This window comes from Anolis sagrei, chromosome 2, assembly GCF_037176765.1.
Source record: "Anolis sagrei isolate rAnoSag1 chromosome 2, rAnoSag1.mat, whole genome shotgun sequence".
In the NCBI taxonomy this organism is placed as follows: Eukaryota; Metazoa; Chordata; class Lepidosauria; order Squamata; family Dactyloidae; genus Anolis; species Anolis sagrei.
The window spans coordinates 193,301,089-193,318,530 of record NC_090022.1 but is presented as its reverse complement, the minus strand read 5'-3'; the positions used below and the strand labels follow the sequence as shown (position 1 = coordinate 193,318,530).

At 43.1% G+C, this 17,442-nt stretch overlaps 1 protein-coding gene across 3 annotated transcripts; it reads left to right on the top strand.

Annotated features, from left to right (window-relative positions):
- The first annotated feature begins 2,111 nt into the window (after positions 1–2,111).
- Positions 2,112–17,210, top strand: LOC132767620 (transforming protein RhoA-like). 3 transcript variants are annotated; one of them, XM_060762775.2, is made up of 5 exons: positions 2,112–2,256; positions 11,254–11,411; positions 13,739–13,859; positions 14,936–15,066; positions 15,872–17,210. In XM_060762775.2, exons 2-5 carry the CDS (start codon positions 11,256–11,258, stop codon positions 16,043–16,045), a joined length of 582 nt encoding a protein of 193 aa, XP_060618758.1. In that variant the 5' UTR covers positions 2,112–2,256; positions 11,254–11,255; the 3' UTR covers positions 16,046–17,210. The 3 variants fall into 3 exon arrangements, with proteins under 3 accessions (XP_060618758.1, XP_060618757.1, XP_060618759.1); XM_060762774.2 differs by having other exon boundaries at positions 2,113–2,256; positions 11,251–11,411; XM_060762776.2 differs by lacking the exon at positions 2,112–2,256 and adding an exon at positions 2,623–2,681 and having other exon boundaries at positions 11,251–11,411.
- Positions 17,211–17,442: the final 232 nt, after the last annotated feature.

Genomic DNA, 17,442 nt, shown 5'->3' with positions numbered 1-17,442 from the left:
GCTACATCGGCTATTGCTGCAAGTAATGACAGTGTGAATAAATTGTCAATATTTGCTTGAGATAGTGCTTGCAGTTCTGGAGGAACTCTTAATTTTTTGTGTCTCATAGATTTAGCATGGGGATTTGGTAAACCAGTTAAAATTCATGAGTAAACCAGGTTTATTTTTTTTAACCTGAAAAATGTCGGGGGGGGGGTTGAACCCCTAACCCCCCCCCCCTCGCTACAGGCCTGGGGTTAGGGTAAGGGAAGGTTTAGGGTTTGGGTTAGCGTATGGGTTAGGGTAAGATCTAGGGCAGGGGTCCACAAACTTTTTAAGCAGAGGGCCAGGTCACAGTCCCTCAAACTGTTGGAGGGCCGGATTATAATTTGAAAAATAAAACATGAATTCCTGTGCACGCTGCCCATATCTTATTTGTAGTGTAGTAAACACTTTAAAACAATACAATAATTAAAATGTGGAACAATGTTAACAAATATAAACTTATTAGTATTTCAATGGGAAATGTGGGCCTGCTTTTCGCTGATGAGATAGGACTGTTGTTATGTGCTTTCAAGTCGTTGACCCTGAGCGAGGGCCAGGTAAATGACCTTGGAGGGCTGCATCCGGCACCTGGGCCTTAGTTTGAGGACCCCTGGTCTAGGGTTTGAGTTAGGGTAAGGGCTTAGGCTTACAGTACGGTTCAGGGTTAGGTTTTCTTACATTCCTTCTATACTATTGTCTCTGGCCTGGTTTACGTTAGCTCTCTTGCGCAAACAGCGCTCCCAAAGGAGCGATGCAACATCTCCGTAAAGCTCGGAGCTTCCGGACCCAGCTATCATACAATTACCACCTCGGTGATCCCCTTTTCAGCAGCCAAGAAGCAAACCAGTCTCTCTCTCCTTCCTCTCTGCACTTATATAGATTGAGCCTGAATAAAACTGCAACAGCATCCAAAAGTTCCAGGCTCAGCTGTCACCTGTGCATTGCCCAACCACTTTCATGCATCTTATTTTGCAATTGACATACACACACACTTATTGCTTGCATACTCGAAAAAGGTTTTATCCTTTAAACTGGATTATACGAGTCCCCACTGCCAGATAATCAGGGATGAACAAAACCTGGGATCAGATCCTGGGATATAAGGCCTGCTTGGAAGGGCACTGGGTCTCCTGCCCGAGTATGAAGACTAGCCCAGGCCTAGGCAAACTTCTGTCCGCCAGGGGTTTTGGACTTCAACTCCCACAATTCCTGACAGCCTCAGGCCCTTTCCTTTTCTCCCTCAGCCGCTTAAGCTTAAGAAAAGGAAAGGGCCTGAGGCTGTCAGGAATTGTGGGAGTTGAAGTCCAAAACACCTAAAGGGAAGAAGTTTGTCCTAGTCTGGGCTAGCCTGAAAATGCAGGAAGTCCACAGCTCTGGTCAACAAACTGAAAACACAGTGAGAGGAACGGTGAACCAAAGTGACTCCATCTTGGTTCCTGACAGAGCATGTTTGGACTTCAGTTCCCATAATTCCTGGCTATTGGATATGCTGGTTGGGGCTTCTGGGAATTGAGGCCCCAAATACCTGGCAGGCCAAAGGTTTCTCCCAGGGATAAACAGCCTTTGGGTACAGCAGGGGAGGAGGAATAGGCCCGCCTCTGGGTGAGAGGCTCCCAAAATGGCTGCCCAAGGAGACCACTTTGTCTCCTCTCCTTCCCGAGTCGGGCGGGAAGCCCATCTTGTGGCCGGTGAGCCTTAGGATTGCAACAAGCGCCGCTATTGGCTCTTGCTGACCACGTGCCAGGGAGTGGGCGTTGCCCTTTGGACGCCTGGTCCCGCCTTTGTCGGGAAATCACCAGGGGTCTTTCGTTCATAACACGTTTCCATTTGTCATGGCGGGCGACCAATCACAGTTCGGACTTGTGAGGTGAAGTCCCGCCCTCCGACTGCTATTGGGTATATCCCTCTTAGACTCTGGCAGGCCGACCCCGATTGGTAGCCGCGGTCTATCATTCCGGAATCAGACAGCGCCCGATGACATGACCAAACTCGAGACCGGTGCTTTCCCATTGGCTGTTGCCTGCTGTCAATCTGAAGGCGGGGCGGACCCAGCTTTTCTTTATACGACGGTAGGGAAGTGAGACGTTCCCTTAGTGTCACGCCATTGGGTGCCGGCCCTTGTCAATCGCGAGGTGGGTGGGGCTTGCGAGGGGCAGCTGTGGAGAGTCCGGGCGGCGGTGGCGAGAGAGCCGGGCGGAGCCGGCGGTGGAGGTGGCCGATAAAGCCAACCTGGTAAGGCGAAAATTCTTATGGTTCCTGAGAAGTATATATTATTTTGAGAGGCGTGGAAGAAGCTAAACTTCTTTGAAGCTGAAAGTTTCACTTTAACAAAAAAAGCTGCGGTTAAAAGTTGGTTTGTCAGCGAGGGTGAGAACTGAGGCGGAATGGGAAAAGCCTGAAAGGCGCATGCGCGAAGGAAACGGCTGGTTTCAGGGCGAGTCGCGCGCACCCCTTCGAGTCGGCGGGGGGAGGGGGGGACAGGGAGTAGGTTCGAAGCGCGTTGATTGGTTGAACGGGAGCTTTCATGGACCCCTCGCGCATGCGCGGCTGAGTCTTGTAGTTTGAGTAGAGGGTGACATGGAAAAGATACGGCGCGCACTCCCGCCCCTTGGTTTCCGGTTTGGGTTCGGAAATCTCCATTTTACACGCCTCAAGAGGTAAAAAGCACAATAATGCTCGTTTGTGTGACATGGGCCAGGAGTAGGCGGTGCACTTGAGGCGGTCATGGAAGGCCCCAGTTCCCTCCTTATTGTGTGGCCTTGTTTTCATCCTGAAATTCTGACCCAGACATACGGATGGTTCATATTCTCTGTAGACGTTTTCCTATCTTTCGTAGATCTATAGTGTATAGTGTATTGTCATAGAATCATAGAGTTGGAAGAGACCTCGTGGGCCATCCAGTCCAACCCCCTACCTAGAAGCAGGAATATTACATTCAAATCACCCCTGACAGATGGCCATCCAGCCTCTGTTTAAAAGCTTCCAAAGAAGGAGCCTCCACCACACTCCAGGGCAGAGAGTTCCACTGCTGAAGGGCTCTCACCATCAGGAAGTTCTTCCTAGTGTTCAGATGGAATTTTATTTCTTGTGGTTTGAAGCCATTGTTCCATGTCCTAGTATCCAGGGAAGCAGAAAACAAGCTTGCTCCCTCCTCCCTGTGACTTCCTCTCACATATTTATACATGGCTATCATATCTCCTCTCAGCCTTCTCTTCTTCAGGCTAAACATGCCCAGCTCTTTAAGCCACTCCTCTTGGGGCTTGTTCTCCAGAGCCTTGATCATTTTAGTCGCCCTCCTCTGAGTCTGGACACATTCCAGCTTGTCAATATATCTCTTCAATTGTGGTGTCCAGAATTGGACACAATATTCCAGGTGTGGTCTAACCAAGGCAGAATAGAGGGGTAGCATGACTTCCCTAGATCTAGACACTATGCTCCTATTGATGCAGGCCAAAATCCCATTGACAATTGTCCAAGTAAAAATAGGATGGAAATGTGAAAAAATAGTCCACTTCACTAATAATTTCATATTTTAAGAAGGTCCTTGTTTAAAAAAATAACGTGTATAGAGTAGTTCCTGTAATGCAGACTATACTGCATTACCACTTACTATCGTATGGAGCCCCTGGTGGCGCAGTGGGTTAAACCCCTGTGCCGGCAGGACTGAAGACCGACAGGTCACAGGTTCAAATCCGGGGAGAGGCGGATGAGCTCCCTCTATCAGCTCCAGCTCCTCATGCGGGGACATGAGAGAAGCCTCCCACAAGGATGATAAAAACATCAAATCATCTGGGTGTCCCCTGGGCAACGTCCTTGCAGACGGCCAATTCTCTCACACCAGAAGCAACTTGTAGTTTCTCAAGTCGCTCCTGACACGATACGACGACTTACTATAGTAAGTGTAGGAATTGTGTAAGAGGTTTTGTTTTTATTCAGTGACTTGAACCTCCTCTATCCTGCCACACCCAAAGTATCTTGGCTATTGGTAGTTGGAAAATAATATTTTACAACAAGATCATCAACTTAGTTGAAAAAAGGCTTTACTCTTTGGCCTTCACAATATGTAGATCTCAGGAGCTCCCGGTGGCACAGTGGGTTAAGCGCTGAGCTGCTTAGCTTGTTGACTGAAAGGTTGCAGGTTCGAAGCGGCGTGATCTTCTGCTGTCAGCCCCAGCTTCTGCCAACCTTGCAGTTCGAAAACATGCAAATGTGAGTAGATCAATATGTATCGCTCCGGCAGGAAGGTAACGGCGCCTCTTCAGCTTAGAAATGGAGATTGCACCACATCCCAGAGTTGGACACGACTGGACTTCATGTCAGGGGAAAGCCTTTACCTATGTAGATCTCAATGTTATAATGCTTAAAGGTATTTTATGAAGAGTCTTTGAAAAGCAGGTGTTCCTCTAATACCAACAAAGGACTGTTGATAAACTTTGAAATTATACATTGTCCGTAGTGAAGATAGCAATTGAGTCAGGCAGTCCCCAAGTTACAAACAAGTTAGAGTCTGTAGGTTTCTTCTTAAGTTGAGTTTGTATGTAAGTCAGAACAGGTACATTTTAAGTAATCCCAACCATATCTGTATCTATCTTTGGATAGCATATGGAAGGGGTAACATCCCTAATGGGTTTTTCTTCTGTCAGTACCCCTATTTGGAAGATGTTGCCTCACTTTCTGTCCCTGTGACAAGTTGTGGAAGAAAGGAATGGTGGTAAAGCTTCAGTGGAGATACCCCTTTTTCATGATAACTCCTCTAGGAATGAACTTTCCTTCCAAGGGGTAGATTTCTCTCACTTCCTGTTGTTTCACCCATTCATTACTAGGACTCGGATGTAAATCAGATATTTGTAAATCGGGAATTGCCTGTATGCTCAATTGAAAGTCAGCGTCATCTCGTGATGGGCTCTAATTTTACATAAACAGGAGCAATCTGCAATTGTAGTAATTAAGAAATAAAACTAATGTCCATAATTGGTGCCTCAAGCAGTGATCATTTCTGATTCTGAACTTTTCTTTGAGCTTTCATGTACTTCAGAAAATGAAAAAGTTGCATCCACTAAGACTTGGAACAATTTTCACTTGTTAGTTTGTTCTTTGATTTGGTAAGTGCAGATATTGGTCAGTTTATTTCATTTGATATAATAGATTAAAAAATCCAAGACTGTTACATGAAGGCCTTGCCATCATGATTAAGAAATAATATTCTTGGCAGATTTTAGGTTTGGACCCAAGTATTACTTTTTTAAAGATCTACAAATGCTATTTTATTAATATTCTCTCTATTATTATTACCTTTAAGTATTTGGTGTATCTGTTTAGTAGCTCTATAGCTATAACACCACTGTTCCAAATTTCAAAGTAAAACATTACAGGAGGATTTGTTTTTCTTAAAATGTCCTGTTTTTAGGGAAGAAATAAAGAAAAACAAAACTCTTCAGTGTGAAGAGGATTAGAATAGGAAGTACATTTCCTCACTTTTTCCTGTCTTCTCCCTTGTCTCCCTATCTGCAGTTGTCAAAAGTCATTTGGCTGTCCAGCAATATAGAGTTAATAACACTGTGGTGGTAACATCCCTTAACCTCATAAAGTGATCATCACCAGCATGTGAGAAATATTAGGCAACTAACTTTTTCATTTGTGGCTCAAGGAGAGTGTAAACTTCCTTCTACATAAAAATACATATTTTTCAGTTTTGAGGACTTTTTAGTTTCTTGGGGGACACAGTTCTGCTAGGTTTCTGCAATAATAAATTCCAAAATACTCCATTTTATTGTCTTTTGTGTGCATGTATTAATTTTGCTAATCTTGAGTCAAAAGTACTCAAGGAATCTGGTCCATTGCCAAAGGAATTGTCCTTCCAGAGCAATGTCTCAATGCATTTTGAAGTAGTCAGGAAAGAATCCTGCAATTATATATATCCTGAGTGGTTGAAGGAATGTGATCTATATCCACATGGCAGATGAAAGAAAATGTAGTTCAATAAGAAGGCCCCTTTCAATGGGAAAGAAGCAGCAACTACCTTGAGTATCTGTTTTCCAGATGGAATTGCTCTGTAGAAGGCAAGGTTGGATTTCCTGCAGTAGAATTTGAGTGCTCCTTAATTACTCGGAAGTGTATTTTTTTCTTGAGGATTTGAGGATGTCACCCCATCCTCAAATCATCATACAGTTATTTTCCAACTTTCACATTTACTTGGGGATGCTGGACTTAGCAGTATTGGATGAGAATAATTTATTTCATTGATCATTCTTTAACTAGAGAGTTCCTGTTAATGAAAGGTTTTGTTGTTGTTGTTCTGTCTAATGATTAGAGTCTAGCATTAGAAAGAGCAGTTGTTTGAAAGATAAATGGTGGTGAGGTAACATTCCTTGTTCCTCATTCCCCTGTTAAAAGTCTTTGGATAGTTATACTTCAAGCAACGAAGGCTCTGTTATCCATAGGAAATTGTAATTTTGTTATGAAACACTTCATATTTTCTGGAAACAAGGATTCACTCTAGAGAGGTTAATTCCTCGCCTTAAAATCCTTCTAAGAAAGCAGTCACTGTAAATCTTGTTCAAGCAGATTGAATCCTCCTTCCTTGTGAAGTGTGTGAGAGACGATTGTTTAGAGCACCAGAGATGGGTGGAACTTCCTTGGCTTTAAATATCTTCTCAATTCACATCCAAAGCAGTTAGTCACTGGAGATTTCTGTTCCTCCCATCCTAACCCCAAACCCTGGCATAAAAATCTTCTGGCCTTTAAGAACAGCATACAGACTTCCAGCTCAGCTTGACTTAGCTATGAATCACCAGTGCCAAGTTACAGAACTGAGCAGTGATTTTTTTATTTCCCAGAGAAAAGTGCTTCTGTTCTGGATCTGGTGAGTCAAGAGAAGGAAATGCCAGGTGGCTCATCTAGTCCTATTTCATATGCAGTGTTAATGTGACATTTGCCCATATAACATGTTGATATAGTGGCATATAATGAGTGAATCCTTTAACCTCCTGATGATCCATAGAACTATCTTTATTATTTGTATTATATTTATTTATACCCATGGAGATCAGACAAGCCGCCACCCTCACAACTTTTAAGAAAGACTTGAAGACCTGGTTGTTCAAATAGGCCTTTGACAAGGATTAGTTAATATCCTCTTAATGTGGATGTGGTCTTTGTTTTATGGACGATTATCCCATTTTACCTCTCTCAAAGAAGACTCAAGGCAGCTTGACAAAATCCATCAAAACATATTCAAAGTTAAATACCACAGAACCCCCTGGCTAGATCTTAAACACCTTCATCTCTAAAAGCCTGTCTGAATAAAAAGTTTTAGGCTGCCACCGGAAGGACAGCAGAAATATTCTGGCTTCCTTGGGCAGGGAGTTCAAGAGTCAAGTGGCAGCCACCAAGAAGGCCCATTCTCTTGTTCCCACCAACTAAGCTTGAGATGGAGGTGGAACCAAGAGAAGAGCCTCTCTTGAATATCTCAGGGCTTGGGCAGGTTCATACAAGAGGATGGAGTCAGCCAAGTAGCCTGGACCCGTGTTCCTGGATGAAGTATGAGGATTTCCAGCATTTCCATATTTGATAACTTTAGATATTCATAAGAAAAAAATACTTTAGATTGGTGTGAGAAACATGCGACTCTTCAGTTGGTGTACTTGTATGTCCAGGAGTTTTGAAAAAATGGTCTATAGATCAGAGGTTCCAACTTGGTTCCTCCACATATGTTGGGATACAAATCCTTTCACCTCCAGTCAACATGGCAGTTAGTTTGTGTATGCGGGAAGTACAGTCGAACACAATTAGAGGATGCTGAGTTGGGTATTTTATTGAAGCTAAATGTTTGAACTGATAATTGTCTTCTTTTTCACTGTATAATTTGAGAAAGTTGATGCAAGTTGTGGGAAATGAAACAATTGAGTTGGAATAATTAGGAAAAACTTTCAAGGTCTTCCTCTCCTGCCACCAAACAGATTATTTCGGTTCGCAGGTAATTCTCCTTCAACTTGGAGTCTTTGTAAAATTGGAAATTCATCCAATTAGTTTTTATTCTAGAATATGTAGAGATTTGTTTTATATTATAGACCAGGTGTGGGGTCTACATATGTCTACATACAAACAAATGTCTACATATTCATCCTCTACACATGTAAACAAACGTCTACATATTCATCCTCAATACATCCTCTATTGCTTCTGGAAAGGAAGTGGCTTCGGTAGCAGGAGGAGTGAGGCAATGTAGCAAAGCTCTGCTGGCTTATGGGGGAACTAGTGGGACAGATTGAGATCCCCTGCCCATGTCAGGCGCAATAGTGAAGGAAGAAGTGCACCTCTAGCTTTCTCTGAAAGAAAACTTTCACATGGAACCACAAGAGGAAGAAAATATACATTTAAATATGTATCTTCTTATTCCCAAACGTAATTGTTGTCTACCCATGTCTAAGTCGCCATTTCCAATACTTTTGCATATTTTAGGGGGGATGCCTTCAATTAGTGTTACACAACATTGCAGAGAAGGGCTTGAACTTAGTCTTCCTTCTTGGGGGCTGTTAGTCAGTTTTGCTTCCACCTCTAGTCCAAAATTGAGCAGCCCACATATTGAGTTGCTACCTCAAAAATCAGTAACCCAGATTGGTATCTAAATGCCTGTAAAGCTGCTTATGCTAGACATGAAACTGGATTGCAAGATTAGACAGTACTGCAATGTATGCAGTAGCTGTGAACATGCTGGTAGAAACAAAAAATTGAGAACTAGAGTTGTATTTGGTGCTTTTCTGTTTCTGTACTGTAGGTGGCAAGCCACAGCCTGCAGCTCTGACATTGATATGGAGTTGTGAATAATTTCAACATGTGTAACTTCACCCATCTGTTCATGTGTAACTTCATCAATCTCATATCAGCATAATTTTCATGTTCAGTTTACATACTGTTAGCTACAAAAATCCTCCATTTGAATCTTTATTAACACAACACAGATACAGCACAGGTAACAAGTGTGATTGGTACTTTTATTTGCAGAGCTGGTGAAATATACTTTTTCTTCATTCTTTCCTGATTGTTCAATGATGATTTTAATATTTTTTCAATTTTTACTTGTAGCCCTAAAAATATAATTATAGTTGAAACTGTGCCCAAGGTTCTATGAATACAGTTGTTTTCTGTGTACAGACTGACAGCTATGTTTTAGGGCTCTGTCAACTTGCCCTGCAACTTGCTTCAGTTGTAGGGCAAGTTGACAGGGGTGAGGGGTTGCTGTAGACCAGATGGTGTTTCATATCTGCTATTCTGTACCAAATTGACCATAACTGTAGAGATACCTAAATGATGCTAGCAGACACAAATCTGGAAGTTGGATGCACAGTTCTCTTGTCTATGTGGCTGAGTGTAAACTTTGAGCAGAAAATCTGCATTGTAGGTTTCAGTTATTAACAGATTGGACTTCGGCAAAGTGATATGGTCTAGTTTTGCATTGCAGCTCTGGCATAATTACTGCTTCCTGTAAATAAGTTTTGCAATGAAGGGAGGGGTCTTATTACAAATAGTCATTAAAATGACTAATGTCTCTAATAGTAGTGAAACACTTAATTCCTTCATAGATTACATCAAAATGTTCTCAGTGGGACATGGAATCCAAACTTGGAAAGTATCATCCATGTAGCTAACATCACAGTAGGACTTTTCTTCAGACTTCACACCCGTTTTAAATTAGTGGTAATGACCAGCTTTAGAACACAGTTGAAATATGTCCCCCTGATTTCCACATTAATTCAACATAAAGAGTTGTCATTCTGTTCTATTAGACTTCATTCTTTGAGTAAGAAAGTTGAGGTTCATGGAACACAGTCATCTGCGAGGATGATGTTGTGAAAAGGTTCCTTGTTTAAGACAGAAGTTAATCTTGATCAGCAGACAATTTTTGAATTGGGCTATCATTTTGGGAAGGAGGAGATAGTGGGAGGAGGGCATGCCTAGGGTGCTTTGAATCTGAAAGAAGTAAATCGGTGGTAGTTGCAGAATTAATCTTCTTAAGAAACTCTAATGTCTTCCTTTTTAAAAACTTTGAATTCCAATTTCAGACAACGAGGAATGTGCACTCCAAAGTGTTTAGGCAAAGCTGGCTAGAATTGTGGAAGATGGCTTTGTAATGTTTTCTGCTCTCCCCCTCGAATCTTGTGATAAGCAAAGCCAGGATGGCTACTGCTAAAATATAAAAACTTCAGAAAATGGATTCAGTATGCATAATGTTCAAGTTACACAATTTTCCACATGGAGAGTAATGCTGTTTCTACTTAATAATGCCATAATTTGGACATTCGCTAGTAGTGTTCTTATGAATGTTGTGTATGTCTTGATATTCCGTTATGTGGGAAGATGGGAGACTGATGCTGGTTTTAGTGTCTGTTCTAAACTACATTGGGGACTATATTAGAAAAGCCAAGTGTAAACCTAAAATAGTGTTTCCAGTTAAGTAATACTGAAAACAAACACAGTTGCGTGATTTTGGTAGCATTGTGTAGCTTGAAGTTACAGAAGGGGAGAATCATAGAACTAGAATTGTTATGACAATTGAAAATTGATATGTGATTTTGATTAGGTGACTATGTTAGTATATGAGTATGTGATTTTAATTAATGTTATTGTTTTAATTTGCTATGTATTTGATTTTACATTGTTGTATTGATATTACGGCATTGAATTGTTGCCCCTGTTAGCTGCCCTGAGTCGTCCCGTCCCCCCCCGGGGGGAGGGGTGGGTGGGAAGGGCAGGGTAGAAATTATGTATGTAAATAAATAAATAAATAAAATCCCTACAGCTTGATAAAATGCAAATTATTCAGTGCTATAAGTGTCCAAATGCTATTGCTTAGTTCTTTGCAGATGGGTTCCCATAGATGTTTCAAATCCTAGAAATGTTTAGAGTGGTTTGCTTTCGACAGGATGCTGTTGTCCATGTCAAACTATTTTAGGCTCAAATGGTGTAGTGGTGATCTATATTCCCTCTGATTTTGTTACTAAAAGTTCACATGGGACTTTCACAGAACTAGTTCATCTATAGGGATCAGAAATAAAATGCGTCAGGACCAAATGCATCTAATTCAAGGAATAACTTTTGACTTCTGTTGCTAGTTATCAACCCAGATGCAGGGAGGTTTGTTGGAGTTGTGTAGTGTTTAGTTAAGGGATTCCTATAACTCAGGGATTAAAGCTATCATGTTAATAAAGAACATTCCTCTTATTTTAGCAGAGATGGCTGCCATACGCAAGAAACTTGTCATTGTAGGAGATGGAGCTTGTGGAAAAACATGCCTCCTTATCGTCTTCAGCAAAGACCAATTCCCAGAAGTGTATGTCCCCACTGTTTTTGAGAACTACGTTGCTGACATTGAAGTGGATGGAAAACAGGTAATGCTCACCTTAAGAGCCTGAGAGGCGCTTTGTAGAATGGACTCCTTAGTAATGGGGCTGGTTCATGTCAGTCTTGAACAACTGGTGTCTTAAGTTTTTCACAGTACAGAAAGGGGGAGGAGCTTGATGACTGTTGTGTACAGGGGTGGCTGATGCACTAAATATCTTCATGTGGCCCCTGAACTGGGGCATGTATGAGGCTTCAGATGCTATCAAATTCCAGATCCCATTGCTTGGTGTGCTAGCTAGGACTGTTAAGAATTGCAGTTCAACAACATCTGGGGGGATACACATTCCGCATACCAGTATCTGAAGTTCTGTTACCTCAGAACTAAAAGTTTTATAAATATTGATTATTCATTGTGATATATTGTAGCTAATATATCACACTTTTGGAACAGATTTATGAGTAGTTTGTATTTCAAACGGAAAATGTGAATACTACTCTGAGGATAAGTGCTAGTATAGTCTCATTATGATAGCATACAAATAGGGAGTGCTCTGTGACTTGCAAGCTAGCTCTTGTCAGGCTACAGCTGGAAAATGCCCAATTTGGCATGCATGAACAAGGAGTGTGAAAGGTAGTGCTATATAACAAAAAATATCCTGTTTAAAAATATGGAAGTCCTCTTGTGAAATGTGAATTGTACCTAATAGAAGGGGGGACAGTAAAATACATTTCTCTACAGTACTAAAATGTGGATCTATACTGCAAACTATGTTGATTGTTTGCCTAAGACTGAGGGGCACAGCTTATCACTGTAATGGAAAAAACTGGTTTGTTTCCTCCCCCCGCCCCACGAGAAAACCTGAAAATATTTTCTGTTTTACTCCCTTTTCTCAAGAAGATCTCTAAGAGGGAACTGCTTCCTCCAGGTTGTACTCAGAACTGCTCCCATCAGCTGATTTATTTATTTCGTATCAAAAGCATTGCATAAATGAGTACAAAACTGATAAAATAAAAGGTGTGCAGGCGGCTAAATACCTTTTGACCAAAAATGGGCAACAGCAACGGCATTGTCTGTAGCCTCCAACATTTCCTCCTCTGTACATGAGGCAGGGCACAACGGACAAGCATACAAATGCAGAGTTGTCTGTTCTGCTCCACAGTCACACAAGGTATGGGATTCTTTTAGGTAGTGCCATTTTGCCAGGTTATCTTTTGATCTGCCCATTCCACTTCTGAGTCTATTCAGGGACTTTCAGGTTGCTCATTCTTGGTTTGCCCCTGGAGGAAGACCCTCACAGGGGGCCATCCAGTTGGGATTTCCTGATTTAGCTGCCCAGAGGGATACCCTTGCTGTTGCTGGAGGGATGCCAAGAGGAGTGGTAGTTCTCATAAAGCGTTTCCTTGATTTGAATCTACTGGGAAGAGGCTGGTAGCCGTGCAGTGGGTGGCTTTCACAGTGTTCAACCTTATTTCTCTCACATTTAGCAGCGTACATGGGGGGGGGGGGGGATGCCAGCTAGCTTGTAGAGTTTATCAACAGGTGTAGGTTTAAGACACCCTGTGATTATTCTGCATGTTTCATTCAATGCTATGTTCACCTGCTTTGTATGGGCAGACCTATGCCAAACAGGACAGGCATACTCAGCAGTACAGCAAGGTCAGGACTGATGTTCTTATTAATTTTGGGTCTGCACCCCATGTGCTGCTAGTACGTTTTTGCAGGATGTTATCAGCTGATGAGCCAGGCTTTTTATTTGTCTCTAGTGTGTCTTTCTGAACAGATGGATCTTGAAACATGACAGTTAAGAACTGTAGCATGAAGTTACTTTTTTATATATTGCCTTGGGAATTGAATTTTCTGGGAGTTGTTGGATAAAGAAATTTGTCTGGAGAACCCTCCCTTTTCATTCACCCAGAGAGAAATGAAATAGCAGGTGGTTTCTGGGGATCTTATTTTTGTTGATGACAACCAGCACTTCTGGTTGACCTACAGATTATCAGCTTCCTTCAGCCTTGGTTCAATGGAGTCTCCGGTGGCGCAGTGGGTTAAACCCCTGTGCCGGCAGGACTGAAGACCGACAGGTCGCAGGTTCGAATCCGGGGAGAGGCAGATGAGCTTCCTCTATAAACTCCAGCTCCTCATGCAGGGACATGAGAGAAGCCTCCCACAAGGATGATAAAAACATCAAATCATCCAGGCGTCCCCTGGGCAACGTCCTTGCAGACGGCCAATTCTCTCACACTAGGAGTCACTCCTGACACGACAAAAAAAAAAGCCTTGGTTCAGAGATGGATCACTAAAGTCACTCATTCTACAGAACATGCTGATAACTGAAAAGAGTGACAAAGCTGACATCCTGCTGTACTTCTACAGGTGGAGCTTGCTTTGTGGGATACAGCTGGCCAAGAGGACTATGACCGTTTGAGACCTCTTTCTTACCCAGACACAGATGTCATCCTCATGTGTTTTTCCATTGACAGCCCTGACAGTTTAGGTAAGTCTTTCCCTTTTGTACAGAAGTGAGAATTGTTTGCAAGAGAAACCCAGAGAGATTGAGGCTGTTTTGTTTCCCAGAATTATTAGATTTTTTTGTTTTAGCTATTGCCCTGGGCTGAAGTGGAACGTGAAAATGGCCCCTTTTTCCGGTTTTTAACAATCTCATGATTCTTCCAGAACACAACAGGCTGCTGTTGCTGATTGACAACATGATCTCACTCCAGAGTATTAGCCCTTGAGATTAGTAGATTTGGGGGGGGGGGGGGGGGAGCAGTATATCTGCTACCACTGAGCAGTGCTCTTCCTCCTCAACAATGTCATAAAGTATCTCCTACCCACAAAGCCGTACAAAATCTTCCTTCTCCAGCAACAAGAATCTGTCTTCACCCTCCTTCCCATTGATGGGGCTCTCCTGATGAAGAGCTCCCTGTCCTCCAGGCAAAGGGAAACATGCCAACATTGCCTACATTCTGTTGATGTGATTTTGCCTGAGAGTTAATTGCCTGCTTCAAGGAAAATGAAGCAGGCTCAACCACAAGCAGCTAGTAGAGCTTTCTGCAGTTTTCCCAGAAACAGAGTTAATTCCTGGAAATGAATGGAGAGAAGGCAAGGGCCCTTCACTCAAAGTGGGGCATTTACTCTTTTGCCATCACCAAAGTGGGATAGATCCTTTGTCTTATCATTATGGGGGATAGAGATTGTGTGTCTTTTCCAGGAATGGCTCCTTCCCCTTTACAGTTTTAATTGGTTTAAGTAAGAGGGAAGGCAGGAAGTAGCAGGGTGAGTGCTCCTGGCAGTTGCTTCTTCCTGCACCAAAGTGCCAAGTAGCTTAGGTAAACATGTGACCAGTATCATATATGTGCAGCTTTCTGTCATTTCGCTCAAACATACATATATGACCTAAAATGTATTTAAACTACTGTGCCACCATTTTCTCAGTTGTATGGAGAGAGGTAGGAGATAGTGACAGTTCCTACCGTTTCCTATGTCCTTGCTTTGATGTGTGACAGATAGCAGCAGTGCTTGCCTTAAGTTGATGCTTACAATGTGATTTGAGTACTTGTGCCATTTCAGAGAACATCCCTGAGAAATGGACTCCAGAAGTGAAGCATTTCTGTCCTAATGTGCCTATCATCCTGGTGGGAAACAAGAAGGACTTGCGTAATGATGAGCACACACGCCGGGAGCTGGCCAAGATGAAGCAGGTGAAGCTAAGCCCTTAACATCCCTTCACTTGGATTTTATGATTTTGCCATTGCAATTAATATGCTTTGAATTTAGATCTGGTGTGGGCAACTGTGATGGGTTTAGGGTGGTTTCAGGGGCTACATGGATTGTCAGATTGGGTTGGGGCATTTTTGGTTGTCTGTGTAATGCCTGAAAGTCCCCCAGACTCATCGTAAAGCCCACTTCTGGTTTTGATGCTGCCAGTTCAATTGGTCATTCATAGCATATTTATAAAGGGAATTGCCACTCTCGGGTACTTCCAAAAGGCAGTCAATCCTTTCTTGGCTGCAGAAGAGGGAGTCAAGGGCTTCCAGTCAGCAGGATGCTCCACTTTGTCTATCCTTGTGCTACAGGTAACCATGCTGGCTGGGAGGTTCTAGTCCAAGACTAACTTTTCCTTGCTCTTACTTGGTCATATGTTTTGGAGGAATTGGACCCCTTCCCCCTTTCACACACTCATTTTGGAAGGGAGCTTGGTGAGGTAGAAAGCAAGAGGCTTTCTTCCTGTTGTTTATTCGTTCAGTTGCTTCCGACTCTTCGTGACCTCATGGACCAGCCCACACCAGAGCTCCCTGTCAGCCGTCACCGCCCCCAGCTCCTTCAAGGTCAAGCCTATTGTGCAAATGTTTTTTTTAAGTCAATGAGGACTTCACTTGCACAGTCCCCATTTTAACAAGAGCTGGTATTAAGAGCTGGTATTAAAAATAAAATATTAAAAATAAAACCAGTAGATGCTTTTGTTTGTATTACCAAAGTGGCATCACTGTTCTTTTCTCATCCTAGGAACCAGTGAAGCCAGAGGAGGGCCGGGACATGGCCAACAGGATTGGCGCATTTGGCTACCTGGAATGTTCTGCCAAGACAAAAGATGGGGTACGGGAAGTGTTTGAGATGGCCACCCGGGCTGCCCTGCAAGCCAAGCGTGGGCGCAAAAAGACCTCATGCCAGCTGCTGTAATTCCTCCCTAGCCTGCCTGCCTTCCCTGCCTGCCAGCCAAGCCAGTGGCTGTTAGTTCCCAGGCTTGCTTCCCCTCTGATACTATGCTGAAGGCAGGACTGGCATGTCTCTTCAGAGGGGGAGCTTGTTAGAGGTGGGCAGGGGTTCTTCTGGAGAATGGCAACTAACTATGGAGGTGGGGTTCCCAGTATGCCCCAAGCTCTTCCCATCCCTGAGCAGGGGTGGCGTTTTCTCCCATTACAGGCTTCTGTCCCTTGCACAGAAGGCTGGAAGGTGTTGGCCCCTGATGGGTCAGTGGGAGAGCTCTCTATCCTTCTGCGTGCTTGCTCACCGCAGTCTTTGGCTCTTGTTGGTAGCCCATGGCACTACATTGCTTCTGGCAGTTCCTTTATAGAATACTTCCTTGCAAGAATGAAAGCCCTTTGCTTTTAATCATGATCAGGGGTTTGAATGGGAACTTCAAGCCTAAGTTTCACCTACCCAACAAGGGACTAATGATCTACACAACTTTTATCTCAAGGAAGTGGTGACATTTAGTCCCCCAGCACAATGGGCCAGCAGTCCTCCTTACACACATGCTTTGGTATGCAAATCAGTCCCTTTGTTGGCTTTTGGTTCTGTGATACAGCAGAACCACTTTGGACCATTTCTTCCTCAATGGAAACAGAGCCCACTTAAAAGATCACCTACTTATGGAATTTGGGGGGGGGGGGGGTAGCTATCTAACCTTTGCCCTTAACTCCACCTCTAAACAGTTTTCTTCCAATTTAAATATTTAATCACCTAGCAGCAGAGGAGGGAGCTCTCTGCCCTTCAAACTGGCCCTGGAGACTAGGCCGCACAGCCTGGCCCTCCCTAGCAAAAATATCTATATTTGTAAGCAGAGGTGCTATGGGCCAGTTTGTTGCTGTTGGGCAGCTCTCTGGACCTCCTGTGGCTGGAATGGCCACTGCCACAGCTCCAAGTGCAAAGAATTTGCTGTCTTGCTTCTGTCTCTCTGCTCCCCTTCACTCCTGCTTCCCTCCCCCTTTGTACTCATTGCATTGCCACCGGGGTGTATGATTTTTGTGTTTAATTTGTATTCACATGTTTAAAAAGTGGTTGTTACTTTTCAAAATGTACTTGAAAAACAAAATCTGTAATAAATTTGTAGCGATGTTTAGTACATGGTGGGGCTTGCTTCTTGCCTCTTTAAACTTTGGTGAGGAATTCTTTATATTGTACCCAGTAAAAGTTAAGTATTAGCAAGACAGTACTCCCCATTGGTACCACTACCACCTCTCAAAAACTACCTCACTAGAGGGACCACTTGATTTGGACATATGCCTTCTGTGAAAACTACACTAGCTCATAGCCAACTTGAGAGAATAAACGGATGTCATAAGAACAGATTTTTT

Excerpts from the sequence above, each read along its gene's own strand:
- LOC132767620 (XM_060762775.2), top strand. The coding sequence starts at position 11,256 with ATGGCTGCCATACGCAAGAAACTTGTCATTGTAGGAGATGGAGCTTGT. Across the intron at positions 11,412-13,738 it reads TTGAAGTGGATGGAAAACAG|GTGGAGCTTGCTTTGTGGGA; the intron begins GTAATGCTCACC and ends GTACTTCTACAG. Across the intron at positions 15,067-15,871 it reads AGCTGGCCAAGATGAAGCAG|GAACCAGTGAAGCCAGAGGA; the intron begins GTGAAGCTAAGC and ends TTCTCATCCTAG.